Below are 13,838 nucleotides of genomic sequence, written 5' to 3'. Positions count from 1 at the left end.
GGTTACTGTAGGTATTTGTTGCACTGGATAAGGAAAATTTTTGTGAAGAGAAATATCGAGGATTTGTGAATTAAACTGATATTATAAAGCTAAAAGTTGTTTTGTTTGCTAGAAAGCGCCAAACTCCGAAAGTAAGTCTGGACCGATTTGAAAATAATTAGGCTGTTAGATAGCCCATTTATCAAGAAAGGCTGTAAGTTACTTTTGTCACAAGACAACAAAAATCAAGCGAGAATCTAATAAGTTACCGTCTAATTAACGTTTACTTCTTGTTTTATGTATATAATTGTCTATTTAATCAATTACAAGTATTAAAACTAACTCAATATAACACCAAATTATTTCATTGCAATTTACAGCATAGCATAAATCACTATTGACCACTGCCATAAAAAAATGCCAACACACAGTTTTGACCGCGTCGTTGCGTCTCAACAATCTGTGTGCGCCCTAATCTACATCAGAATATAAACAATTTATACCTCTCATGCCATCAGTTTACACTTTACTCAGCACGTGATCTGCGTTTATTGTAAAACTGGGTTTTCCTCTCGGTTAACCGAAGTTTAGTTTAACGGTTTTAACCGCATACGGTAGCAATTGCGTTTATTTATGTGTAACACATACAGTTTCGGAGATGAGGAAGTCTTACCCAATAGTTTTGTTGTAAGAAATTCTGGAAGCTGTCCAGTAGTTACAGATCTCTCGTTACATACAAACTTTCTATTAGCTATCTGTTTATGACATCAGACATTATTGTCCTTTTGTTCTCCATGCGTCTAACTTATAGTACAAAAGTAGAAGCAAGTGGTAAATAAAATTAACCACAAATTTTCTTAAGGCAAACATTAATTTACTTCATAATTAACATATATTTTTCTCTCCCTTCCACAGATGTGACTAAACCCACGATGGCAGCCACAGACGGCCAAGTAGTGGCCGCAGCGTCACGCTGGTGCGACGAGGGCAGCTACCTCCGAGAGTTCGCCATCAAGAACCGACTCCCAAGCGTCGCGAAAATCATTAAAGGACAATATGGTGGTCTTGGAGTCCCCACGCTACCAAGCCCCGGCTTACAAAGCACAGCACTCCTTGTATCAGCAGGAAAGAGAAAGAAAATCATTGCTCAAGCTATCAAACTTAAAGAAGGAAGACGGATGGTCAGTGTTGGACCTAGGATAGCTATACCCGAAACTTATAAAGGGTATTTTGAACTGCTTAGTGAAGAAGGTCGGGCTGTAAGGTGCATTGAATCAGTATCAGAGCTAGCTAGAAGGAAGCTTGATGATGGATGTCTTGTTAGAGAACCAGTTAGAGTTATTTGTGCTAAAACAGACTTGGACGGTAATGTTACCGCTGATGGAGCCAGGAATCTGCCAGCTGGAGAAGTTATCATGCCGAGAGGAGAAACTTTCTTAGGCAAGAACAAGTATTTGAAGTGCACTGACGCTAAAGGTGATATGGTTTTATTAAGTCTGGATCAAAGGGGGAAGTTTTCAGCAGTCGCTAAGGAAGAGAATATAAGTGGTGTGCATACAGCTAAGACTTTACTGACAAAACGTCTGCCTATAACTGTGAGGCTAGTTCACGGCACTCCGCCGAGAGGGCTTAAGAGTGCCAGCCATTTTGTTCCAGAATTAAGACTGTTGTCAATGTATGAAGAAGAACATGTCTTCGCTCTCCCTCTCCCTAAAGAAGGCAATGCATTAGTAGCACTACCCTTGGCAGCACCATTAAAAATGCAAAGATGCAAAAATGAGGAACAAATAAAGAATTTCATGGAGTTCTCTAGATTAGTGGAAAAGTGCAATCGTTTGTTAGTAGATGTCGTAGACAGAATACACGTGTTAGATGGAAAGTTAGGAGACCCGAAGAGGCTTTTGAATGGGCCTCTACATGCGCCACCGTTAGTCAAAACTGGATATTTCCTTCGGCGTAGCGCATCTTCTGACACAGCTAACCAACACAAACACATGTCACGCCACAACCACATTTACAGCAGTCATCGAGACGAGAACAGTATCCCAGATGAATACGATGAAATAGACCAAATTTATGACTACGTCAGGGGCTTCGCTCCACTTCCTAAAAACATTAAAGCTTCATATTCAAACGAGCCAACTCCACGACACGAGTCTGCACCATCATCGCCCGCTGCTACTCCTATCCACATGCCTCTCATCACAGAAATAAAGCCAGAACCACCGCCAATAGAAACCATACCCACAAAGAAGCCATTAAACATCCAAAAAGCTGAAAAGAGAACTAGAAAAGCACCTACACCAATTAAGGAAACCCCAGTCACTGTATACAAGGAGAAATGTTCCATAGCACCGGCACCTAACCTGCCAAAACTTTACATCAAAAATAGTGTGAACAACAATAAGAATAGGATGGTATTCCGTCAAAAAAGTACTTCGCCGACTAAAGAGGCCCCTAGTCCCGTCGCTAGTCCAATACGACCAATAAAAGGTGACTCTCCAATTTTCAATATAAGATATAAGAGCTTATCGAACATCCATCAGGCCATGGAGTTAGATGGAACTTTAGACTCAAGTCATTCCGGTGGGAGAACGTCGGGAGATTCTGGAAATGGTCCTAAACTCCCAGAAAAAAGATCTAGGAAGTTAAGCAGACCGAAGTCACTGACGAACCTGGTTTGGGAGCTCAAGGGGTGCCCAGATCCAGATAAACCTAAAACTAGAGTTAAGAATGAAGGCTACAAGAAGATTGGTAACAAATTGTCTTTGGGAGCTCAGAAGAGGGTGCCGACGTTGTATCTTTAAAATTTTGGTAAGTTTCGCATCTCTTTTCAATATTAACCTAAAAGTAACACATGTCATACTCGTCCATTAAAAATTAGGATGCTGAGCCATTTTAAAGATAGGTTTTGGGGGTTTTAACATCTAGACAGCTCCCACCTTATTATAAAACGTGGTCCTTACAAAGAATTGACTTTAATACTAGGAATAAACCATTGCCTCGAACAAAGTTAAAGCTATAAACATAGCACTAAGTCCAGTAAAACACCATTTTCTAGGAAGGTGGTTTATCTCTAGATAACCTTCTACACTTAAATCCAGGAAAAATCACATAAAATTATACTACGTTGCTATCGACATCGAGAATTCTATTTGAATACATTTGATAGGAAAGGCAAGTACCAACTTTTCTAAGTTTGTATGTACTTTCTAAGTATATCTTAGACACCAATGACTTTGTTTCGGATGGCACGTTGAACTGTAGGTCCCGGCTGTCAGTGAACATCCTTGGCAGTCGTTACAGGTACTCAAAAGCCAGTAAGTCTGACACCAGTCTAACCACGGAGTTGCCCGGGTAACTGGGTTGAGGAGGTCAGGCAGGGCAGTCGCTCCTTGTAAAACACTGGTACTCAGCTACATTCGGTTAGACTGGAAGCCGACCCCAACATAGTTGTGAAAAAGGCTCGGAGGATGATGACATTTGATTTGGAAACTGTCCTTAGTATTTAACATGTAATTTAACTTTAGCGTGCAAACTTTTACTATCTTATAGGCATTCAAGTCAGAGGTCACGACCTCAAGCATTGCATCTTCAATCTTATTCGCGTGTTTGTTTACTAAAATAGTGTTTTGTATAGTTAAATGAAGTTTCTACATTTTAGTCTCACTGTTTTTGTTTATATTCGAAACTTATTCAATACTTTTGCGTATCTTCAACAGACATGACACACTGAGAACGTTTGAAAGTTGCTTTATAAATAGAAAAAAATATACTATGCCTTAAAATCTGGTCAATTTCAATAAACGACAAAGATCACATGCCCAGTCTATAATAGTCTTAAACATCCTGACTTCTTCCTCTCAGCAAAACACATAGGAAATTTTTGAAGGGTGGGCGTTTCAAAGTCTATCTTTAGTTTTGACGATTAAAAAGTGCTTATTTATGAGCTCAATTTTGACAAACGTTTCTTTGAACAAAAATTAATATGCAAATCAAAGTGCCCCAAGGCCCTAAGTTTAAAACATCAGATGTCACCACGAATTCACAAACACGTTACAATCTTCTAAACTATGTAAAACACGTATTATCAATGCAATTACACGATTCACGTACAAACATGTGATTTCTATCATAAATCGTTGTGTTGGCAAATCTTCGGTGCTGTGGACGCATTTGCACAGTCATTTGTTTGTTTGTGTAAAGGTAATGACGAGTATTCGCTCAATATGTTACAAATATGTAGTACGAAGGACATTTTGGAGTAATCATTTAAGACAAGATGGACTATGCCTTTTATATAATTATATGGCTCTTCTGTAATAACTCAAAAAAACTAGAGTCCTGATCTGGATGGAATCCCATTCATGTTATTCTGGTTTCCTTTGTATAGCAGAGTTGCGAGTCATTCATTTAACATCCGAACAATCCGAAGGAATAGATACTTCTCATAATGTTCATCTTCAGTATCCCATTTTTACCTTTAGAAATAATTTAAGATTCTGTATTTTTCACTCAATCTACCATTACAATGGTTTTCCTTGCAACTACCGAACTGATTACCTCGGTCTCCTAATGATTCCCAATATGATGCATAATATTTTGGGCATTGGGATACAAATACCTACTTTTTATATTCAAAGCCAACATATATTTAAAACCCTATCAAAATACAAAATAAACTCCATACAAATTATCGATTTAAATTCCCGTTCGTCTTACACAAATGTGTAAACACAGTTTCAAATGTCACTAACACATCGTGATATGCCAACCGCAAAGTTTCCTATAAATTGTGAAAATGAAAAGCTCGGTACATCAGTATCGATCCCTAGTATTTTGTAACTCCGAATTCTTGAATCGAATAGGTTATTCCGATTTGTAATTAAGCAAATTGTGTTCATGTTTCGATTGTAGTAAATGATTTAGGTTCTTTGTTAATTGATAACATTTGTTTGTTGTTTAATGATTAGTAAATTACGGAATATAGTAGTAAAGTGCCACTGTTTATGATTGGCTACTATTGAAACTCTCAGCCTCTCAGATAATGGACAGTCGACAGCAGGTCAACCTATCCGAATCTGTCAATACCAATCGAACATTAACCTTCCACTAATGTGATAAGGTTAAAAATCTATTAAAGAAATTTGACAGATTGAGGTATGTGCTTGGGTCGTCCGTACCCAAGCCTGCCTACTGCGGGATTATTTGAAAGAGTTACCGCGGCCCTGGTACACAAAGGGCTCCATAAGGAACATGGTGGGTTTTAGTCAGACACTCCCTTATATTGCAACCACACACAGACTAAGAGATCATCATCATATGTCGAGCGTTTTCCCAACTATGTTGAAGTCGGCTTCCAGTCTAACCAGATGCAGCTGAGTGCCAGTGTTTTACAAGGAGCGACTGCCTATCTGATCTCCTCAAACCCAGTTACCCGGGCAACCCAATACCCTTTCGTAAGACTGGTTGTTAGACTTTCTGGCTTCTGACTACCCGTACCGACTGCCAAAGATGTTCAAAGGACAAAAAAGGGGTCATTTGCTGATTTGATAATAACTGAAGAGATGATGAAAACATACAGGGTGTTGATAAAATATAGGTACAGTCAACATCAGGTCAGTGGTAACAGTTTTATAGGAAAATCGTACTTATTGCTATTGAGTTAAGGTGCATGACAGTTACCACTGATGTGCAGTCTGTGGGGGGGGTATTAGATAGTTAAGTTTTGTATGTAAATTATTTTTAATACTGACTTATGAATATACATACATACAAATGCTTATTTATGTAGCGAGCTATTTTAAGGTGCTATAGCTAAACTACTGGACCAATTTTGGTGCAATCTAGTAAAAGATCTAGGCAATTATAACTCAGTTAGCAAAAAAGTGTACCTATTAAATTCTGTTTTCTGTCATTTCTAATTAATAGCATAGTTAAAAAATATGTATTATATGTACGTAATAAGCTTAATAAGCAACTGTAAGATTACTTACTCTCTAGTGCTCATATCTTACAAAAATCTAATCAGCTTAGCAACTACTTACAATCTAAGCTAGCGTACCTCTCTAACACCGTCTATCACAATAACACAAAACCGAGCGGTATTTCCAATTCATTCAATAAAAAGTCTAGCCAAAATATTAATTGGCTAACTGTGTGATGAAAACCTATTAGCTTGTATCTTGATTAAGGTTTTTTGTTAATCTGCGCGCACACTGCAGATTTAATAGTCGACCGACTGTCGGCCCGTTGGTAAGAAAAAAAATCATGATTTCAATCAATTTTTAGTCGGCCTCATACCGAAGGCAAGTACCAATGCAACTTTTCTAAGTTTGTATGAACTTTCTAAGTATATCTTGGACACCAAAGACTGTGTTTCGGATTGCACGTTAAACTGTAGGTCCCGGCTGTCCTTTAACATCCTTGTCGTTACGGGTAGTCAGAAGCCAGTAAAATTTGCACCAGTCTTACCAAGGATTACTGGATTGCACGGGTAACTGCGTTGAGGAGGTCAGATAGGCAGTCGCTCCTTGTAAAACACTGGTACGTTGCATCCGGTGAGACTGGAAGCCGATCCCAACATAGTTGGGAAAAGGCTCTGGAGAAGATCAACTATCGGCCGACTAAAAGTTTGTAGTGTGTGTTTTAGAGTTATTGACCGAACTCCGCAGGATGTACTTAACTCATCTACAGACGAATGCAAATGGCTTTGATTGAATGTAGCTTTGACTTATGTGCCAATCCTATCTCGTATTTTTTATTAGGTATACAAAGTGCTTAATACTATTAATTTCGAAATAGGCTACATAAGTATAGAATTTGCAGAGATAATCTATTTTTTAATGGCTTGAGTGGCGCAGTGGTTAATCAGCGCTGTGTTGTGGGTTTGATTCCCGCATAGAATAAGTTAAGAATATACAGGAAATCTTTAAAATACTTGACGAATCCCTTATATGTACCAACTGTATTACTGGCTATTTTCTCTCGAACGTCCTCTGGTACTAATCTCATCCTTAAAATAAAGAACCTATTGTGTACTTCATTTTATTAAATGTTGTAAACTGACCCTCTTGATGGCTGTAGGTATTTATAGAACCTAATATTTTAATACAAAAGTCACCAAGGCCAAAAATAGAAAACACATTACCCACTGCACTAATGACAGCTTTCATTAACGACAATATTTTGATATCCCAAGGTCAAGGTCATGCCCTAATGTTAGCATCAATTTGCCAACTTTTACGCGACTAATTTGCCTGTAATTGAGGCGCACCCGTGCAGCCAACGCCTATTTTCGCCACGAAGACCGCGCCCTGAACATCATAATTTTCATTTTGCTAAATACTTCTATGTAATGGTAATTGCTCGGATTATTTTAGCTGCACGATACGTTTTAACGGTGGTGCTTTTTCTTTATTAAAATGTAAATTTTGTTGAAAAAATACAGGATTAGTTTTTTTAATTCATGTTCCTGTTTTTTATTACGTTTAAAACATCCTGTATTTGCGAGACTAAAAAGTGTGACTAGGTATTTCAAATTTTGGATTTCTAATAAGATAGGTATATGAGAATAATAGTTAATTCATGAAATATTCCACGATTTTTGTACGATAGTGGTAATTGAATACAGTTTGGTCACCCATCCATTTTATGACCGTACCTGCACAGCTTAACCTCGCAAAAAACCAAGAATCAAAGTGGTCTTCTATCTTTACTTTTCCTTTAAAGAATTAAATGCTATTTTATCCTTTCTCTTCAAAGAAAATCTACGTACAAGTTCCTTCAAGAAGGGGCAAAAACTGTGTGTCTAGTTTTTGTTGAGTTGGTCCTGGCTTTCAATGTAAGTCTATAAATAAGCTTTGAATTATGTATAGATTGAACTTAAAGGTGCTTTACACTATCAAGTTAATAGTGAAGAACTACAAAGAAGATTATTTTGTAGGTGTTTTGTTCTGAAAAAAAAACTTTCAAAAAGTTGAAATTGACAGATTTTCAAAAATTACCCTCAGTTCAAAACGTTGAAAATGACAGGTTTTCAAAAAGTCCGTTAGGTACAAAATGTTGAACGTTTAAGATTTTTAGCAAGTTAAGCATAGAATAGTGTAATTAATTAGTTAGACTACTTAAGCTATATACAAATAGCGTAACTAGACTAGACTAAAATGTAAAAAACCGGTGAAAGTGAGCGTGTTATAAATTTCCTCTTCCTAACATGTTCTACTTGAAATAATCCTAATTTTAATTAACAATGAAACTGGATCATTACCTACCGTATGCATTTAATGATTAAGCACATAACTTTCGTTATACCTATACATATTTCTCTAGTTGTAATTATTTCCAATTTTAATAATCATGTACCAAAGGAAAACCATAAAATAGAACAAGATATTATTTTGTGGTTTTTACCCGTCCACTCAAAAACCACTGAACAAATGTTGATGAAATTTTGTCCGTTTTGATGCACTTTGTAGAAAGTAAATCCTCGAGATAAAGGTGAAAACCGCAAGGAAAAGCTACATTGTGATTATATCTTTATTTAAATTTCTTTTCGTATCTCTCATAATTACTCTTGCTATTTCTAATAGCTTTCATTACAAACACTTTTTTGTTTCACATACAAACTTTTTACGTTCCCACTAAGTGATCAGCTGTCAATATTGCTACATAGACTGTATATCAAAGATCTTTGAACTTATTACATATTTAGTAATTAATTATATCAAATCAATTACTAAGTATGATGTGGGATGTTTTCTAGTTACACCAATATTAATGAGTGTATCTGTCAATCTGATTTTTAATCTGTTGTGATCGTTTGAGCGGGAACGTTTGACGTTTTGGTTTCATGTGTCATGTTATTTTAAATGAGTTTTAAGGATTAAACAGAATCTGTATGCTTAAGTCGGATATTCTTTAAAAAGTTTTAAATAAAAAATAATGGGTAATAAAATATTTGAAAATAATATTTAATTTTCTGTAAGACAATAGGATTAGAATAAGTTTTTCTGTTTTACCAATGTCAAAAATGATTTTAAACTTTATAAGATTTTTTTCTTTTTCTTATCTGTATAGCAATTTAACGCGTATAGTTATTTACAGGAATTCCTTCATATTTTAACCTTTAACGTCAACTTAAAAAAATTCAAGCCTGTAAATGTACATCGCCCTTTACAAAACCAACACCCTTTAACTTCTTAGAGTTCAGTGAGCACGCACAAAAAACGCAGCAAAAACGCTGTTTAAACTTCACTATAGATATAGATAGATAGATAGTTCCTTTTTAATATGTATTAGTAAGGAGTTTCATGCAGCTGTGTGAATGGTTACTGCATTATGTATCCGTGAGAGAATGAATAAATATATTTATTTTATTTTATTGTAAGTTTGAGAAAGTTTTGTTAGCGCATTTTTTGCTGACTACTTAAGTAAGTAGTAAGCATTTTTTTTTTATGCAGATTTATTTTACTACTTACTTACTTACATTTATAAGGCCTGACGCAAAAGAGCGTGTCTAAAAATGATGCAATAATTAATAGGCACTCCATTCTTGTCATTTTACTACAAAAAATACAAAAAACTCCTCCTTTTTGAGAAGTCGGTTAAAAATTTATGAACTTTAATTCCATCCTAAACCAGCGGGTATAACTAAGTATCTTATATATATATATATATATTGTATATATATATATATATATTGTATAACTAAGCATCTTGACCAGACACAATAAACCTACTTTTGAAAACCATCTCTCATGATTTCACAGAAAGATTATGAATTACTAGGACAGCATAAAATGCGTGCATATCATCTGAAAGCCCATCTATCACTTCTAGGCACCTTACTTATCACGGGCAGCGTTAAAATATCCATTTATGCGCTTCCCAGGTACTAGGCGCGCATAAAAATTCAAGAGGTACTGAGAAACTGATTGTATCTGCGTACAGCAACAAAAATGTTCTACTAATCTTAGTTACGAATCGCATTATGCAAGCCAATAAGATTTGTATTTAGATATTTGCCGTAATATAAGTGAATGCAGAAAACCCAAAACTTTAACGGTGTTCTATTAAGAGATAAACTGTTTTTTACAAGTATTTTTCCTAAAAAGAAATTCTGGAATTCTAGAGAATACTAACTATAACATGATACAGCCAGTATGGTTTATTTAATTATTTCAATAATATTTATTTCGATGAATCAAATGGAGGGTCCAGTTTTCCATAAACAAATTATTTTTCAAGTAACTACACACAGGTACACAAATGCAATTTACTTAATTTTTATTTAATTTTACTAAACGTAAAACTACTAGGTACGGACTAACTGAAAGTAAATAATCTGTTTTAGGTAGAACAGTATCTTAAATAATTTAAAATCTATACCTATATTACTTATTTCCCAATTACACTTTTTACCTTACACTTCTTACGTTTTTTAAATTTCCAAAAAACCTTCTTTCTGACTTCGCCTTCTCTAGTTATTTTTATTATGTCGTAAAAGTACTCTTGTCTTAGATTTTCGGTGGGACTTTTTCATCTGTACACAGATAATCCATTATGCGTGAAATGGCTTAGCATTCTAATTGTACCGTAGTCTTTTGACGGTAGTTGTAAATCTAGACGTAATTTAATGCATGTGTGAGTGATGTATGACGTAATAGGACGTGTGTGTGTGTGTGTGTGTGAAAATGAATTTAATCATGTAGGGAATTTGTATGCATGATAAAGTAAAAAAAAATAAGGTCTAAAATAAGTTTCACATAATTAGTTAATTTATAATTATTGAAACCAAGAACCTGCAAATATTTAACAAATAACTTAATACAAAAAATATATTTTTTTTATTTATTTATTAGGTCTATCAACAATTTTGTGCAATAAAGCAAGCAATAACAGTAATTACAATTAATCTATAAGGTACAATGCAAACATTACTTAAAGGTAAATACCGCATACCAAAAAGAATAAAAGAGAATCTTAAAACTAAACTAAAATAAATAGAGACTTAAAACTAAATGAACTTTACAAGAAAAAAATTAATGAAATGACAAATAAAGCTGAAGTACAACTAACTAAAAAACTAACTAAATTTTTTTTTAAAAATGAATATTTAACATATTTTTATTAGTTCATATAATGTTTCTGTAGTTACTGATATTGTATTTTTTCCATTCCTATTGTTGGACTACACTCAAGGAAATGTTTTTCTTTCATCATATCAGCCAATTGCCATCCACCGCTGAACGTGGACTTTATTTTTCTTTACTAAAATGTATTTTATCTCGTTTCAGGTCCGCGTTGTCTAAACGACAGGCGTGTGCGACCAAAGTTTTGTGACAAACGAACAAACAGTACGACTACGACAACATTAAACCGTTACATTTTGAATTCACGTCACACTTCGGCGAACTTCGGCTAACTTCGGCAACGATCGGCCACGAGACAGAGACAGCATGACGAAGAGCGAGACAACGACATTTTGGACAACAAAACGAATATTACGCAATTATTATGTTTACAAAGATACGATTTTTAAAATCAAGACAATTTGTATATGTATTTTTATTAATGTAGGAAAAAAACTAATTAACCTATTTTCAAATTAGTATCTCATATGCCTAAATTATCGTTGTAATGAATTATGTATCTATGTATATTAAAATTTAAACAAATTTTTAAAATAATTGTCTTGCATAACTTGTAAAATTTGTAAAACGAAGAACCGAAGTGTATATTAGGCATTAAAAATTGTAATTTTGTGTTACATAACATTTCTTTTTATATTAATTGGTTTAATAAATCCTACTAAAAATATATGAAACAACAAATCACAATCTGTCATGCAATAATTTTGAAAATTTTATAATATAAAAAGAAATGTTACTCATGTGTGAAAATGTAAGAGAAATTAATAATTTTTATAACGAAAAAGAACTTAATTTTGATCTCTTAATGAATAATTATTTATGAATGTAATGCCATATTAAAGTATAATACTTCATTGGTGTTCGTTATTAGATTATAAGCGGGTCTTTCATCACAAAAAAAATCTACCAACTTAGAAACTGTTAAGGTAAATTTTATCCAAAAAACATGGATGAATTAACAACAGCATACCATTTTAAATCAATGCTAAAATGAAAACAATCTTTGCATTACCAAATAACATTGAAAAAAATGAGGCAAGTAGAAAAACGCGACTGAATAGACAGTCAACGCCATCTAGTAGTGAAATACAGAACTAAGCTACAAAGATGGCCGACTATGTAATGCATTTGAAAAAGATTTTAACTGAAAATAAAATAGATGAAAGATCCAACACACGGCTCATGATATTCTTAAACATAGGTTAAGTATTAATAATCGTTTTTGGACGTTAACTAACGTCTGTTTCTGAATAACAGTTATAGGTAACTGTAATTATAATGCCAAAATGGCTGCAGTCAATCTTGATGTTTATCTACGGATTTCAATAACCCGATCCATCCATTGTTTTTCGATTAGAGATTGAATTTTGACATTAGCTTCGAATTAATTAAGTCGGATTTCAGTCTCCAATCGCAATACAACGGGTACTTAGATCGGTTATTGAAATCCGTTGTAAAAATAATAATACGATGCTCGCGTGTCGGATACTTCTAGTTAGAAATCAGTTTACAAATTAAACTATGAATCAAAATCATGAGCCTATTATATTAATTAGATAAAGATTTCTCTACTACATTGTAACGTTTTAAAATTCCTTCCGTCGATGCAAACCAAAAATGCGAGGTGCCTTAAAAATGCTTTTTTCGAAAAAATATCTTTGTAATATTAATGTCTTAGTGTTAAGGGAAATAGTCACAAATATCTTCGATTTTTTAGGTTTTTTTTTTAGTAATTAAGTACCTACCGGTTATGCAATTCTTGATATGCATTTATTCAATTTTTTTATATTTTTTTTACAGTCATAGTTTCTCTTAGTGCACGGTTATTTTGCGTTTTAAATAATGCTGTGCTATCCCATATTTCTGGCAATATTTTAAAAGTTTTTCTGGTATTTCTTTCCATTTTTGGATAACTGTCAAGATGCCTTGCCACGGGTTTTACAAAGTAAAACTCAAGTATCGGCATAGGCAGTGATATTCCTTGATTTTGTCACAGCTAAAAATTTAACAAAAAAATCTACAGTTTTCAAAAGTCAACATAATTTTATAAAAATATTTAATGATAATATTTACATTCTAATTAAAAATGAATGGTATTCATAGTAGCTTTATTTAAAACGCAAATAACATCCTTTTAATTAACAAGCTGCTGTTTTGTTTTTATTTTCATTTCTATAGTATGTCTTTTTTTTAAATTAAATCACGTAAAATGAAATTTTATATCAAAAAGCTTCATGATTGCCTTATAAATCAATTCCTGACAAGTAAAATATGATAGAAAAATATTTTATCACTAATGGTGATTTTTGTTCTCTCTAAAATGAAAATGAAAACAAATCGACAGACCTTAGATAAGTCTACATACTCTTTATGGATAAATCTCTCGGAATTTCAAAATCGATTTTGATATTTCGATACGATTTATCGATTATGAATTTTGTATTCCAAATATTGTTCTCGATAGTAAGCTAGGCCACCACTTAATGATTCCTAGGGTATATTTTATTATCTTTAGAATAAGTTTTCATTCAGTGTTATTGAAATATCAATCGATATTGTAATACTTTACGATAAATAAATGAAATGATATTGAATTTATCGTTTTTTTTCTGTCCTAAGCGAATAGTAAAATTACCTGTGCTCTTCTACAGTACCCTACTAGGTACATTTCATTTAAATGCTTTCCCTCATGATAAGAATATTTGG

At 33.8% G+C, this 13,838-nt stretch overlaps 1 protein-coding gene across 3 annotated transcripts in view; it reads left to right on the top strand.

Annotated features, from left to right (window-relative positions):
- LOC110371137 (uncharacterized) overlaps positions 1-13,726 on the top strand; it is a 118,268-nt gene extending 104,542 nt beyond the window's left edge. For all 3 annotated transcript variants that reach the window (XM_064041144.1, XM_064041143.1, XM_064041142.1), the window contains 2 exons: positions 895-2,793; positions 11,277-13,726. In XM_064041144.1, coding sequence (XP_063897214.1) covers positions 912-2,786 — 1,875 coding nt within the window. In that variant the 5' untranslated portion in view covers positions 895-911 and the 3' untranslated portion in view covers positions 2,787-2,793; positions 11,277-13,726. The remainder of the gene's footprint in view (positions 1-894; positions 2,794-11,276) is intronic.
- The last annotated feature ends 112 nt before the right edge of the window (positions 13,727-13,838 follow it).

This window comes from Helicoverpa armigera, chromosome 24 (genome assembly GCF_030705265.1).
Source record: "Helicoverpa armigera isolate CAAS_96S chromosome 24, ASM3070526v1, whole genome shotgun sequence".
NCBI lineage: Eukaryota > Metazoa > Arthropoda > Insecta > Lepidoptera > Noctuidae > Helicoverpa > Helicoverpa armigera.
This window is presented reverse-complemented; position numbering and strand designations above follow the sequence as displayed.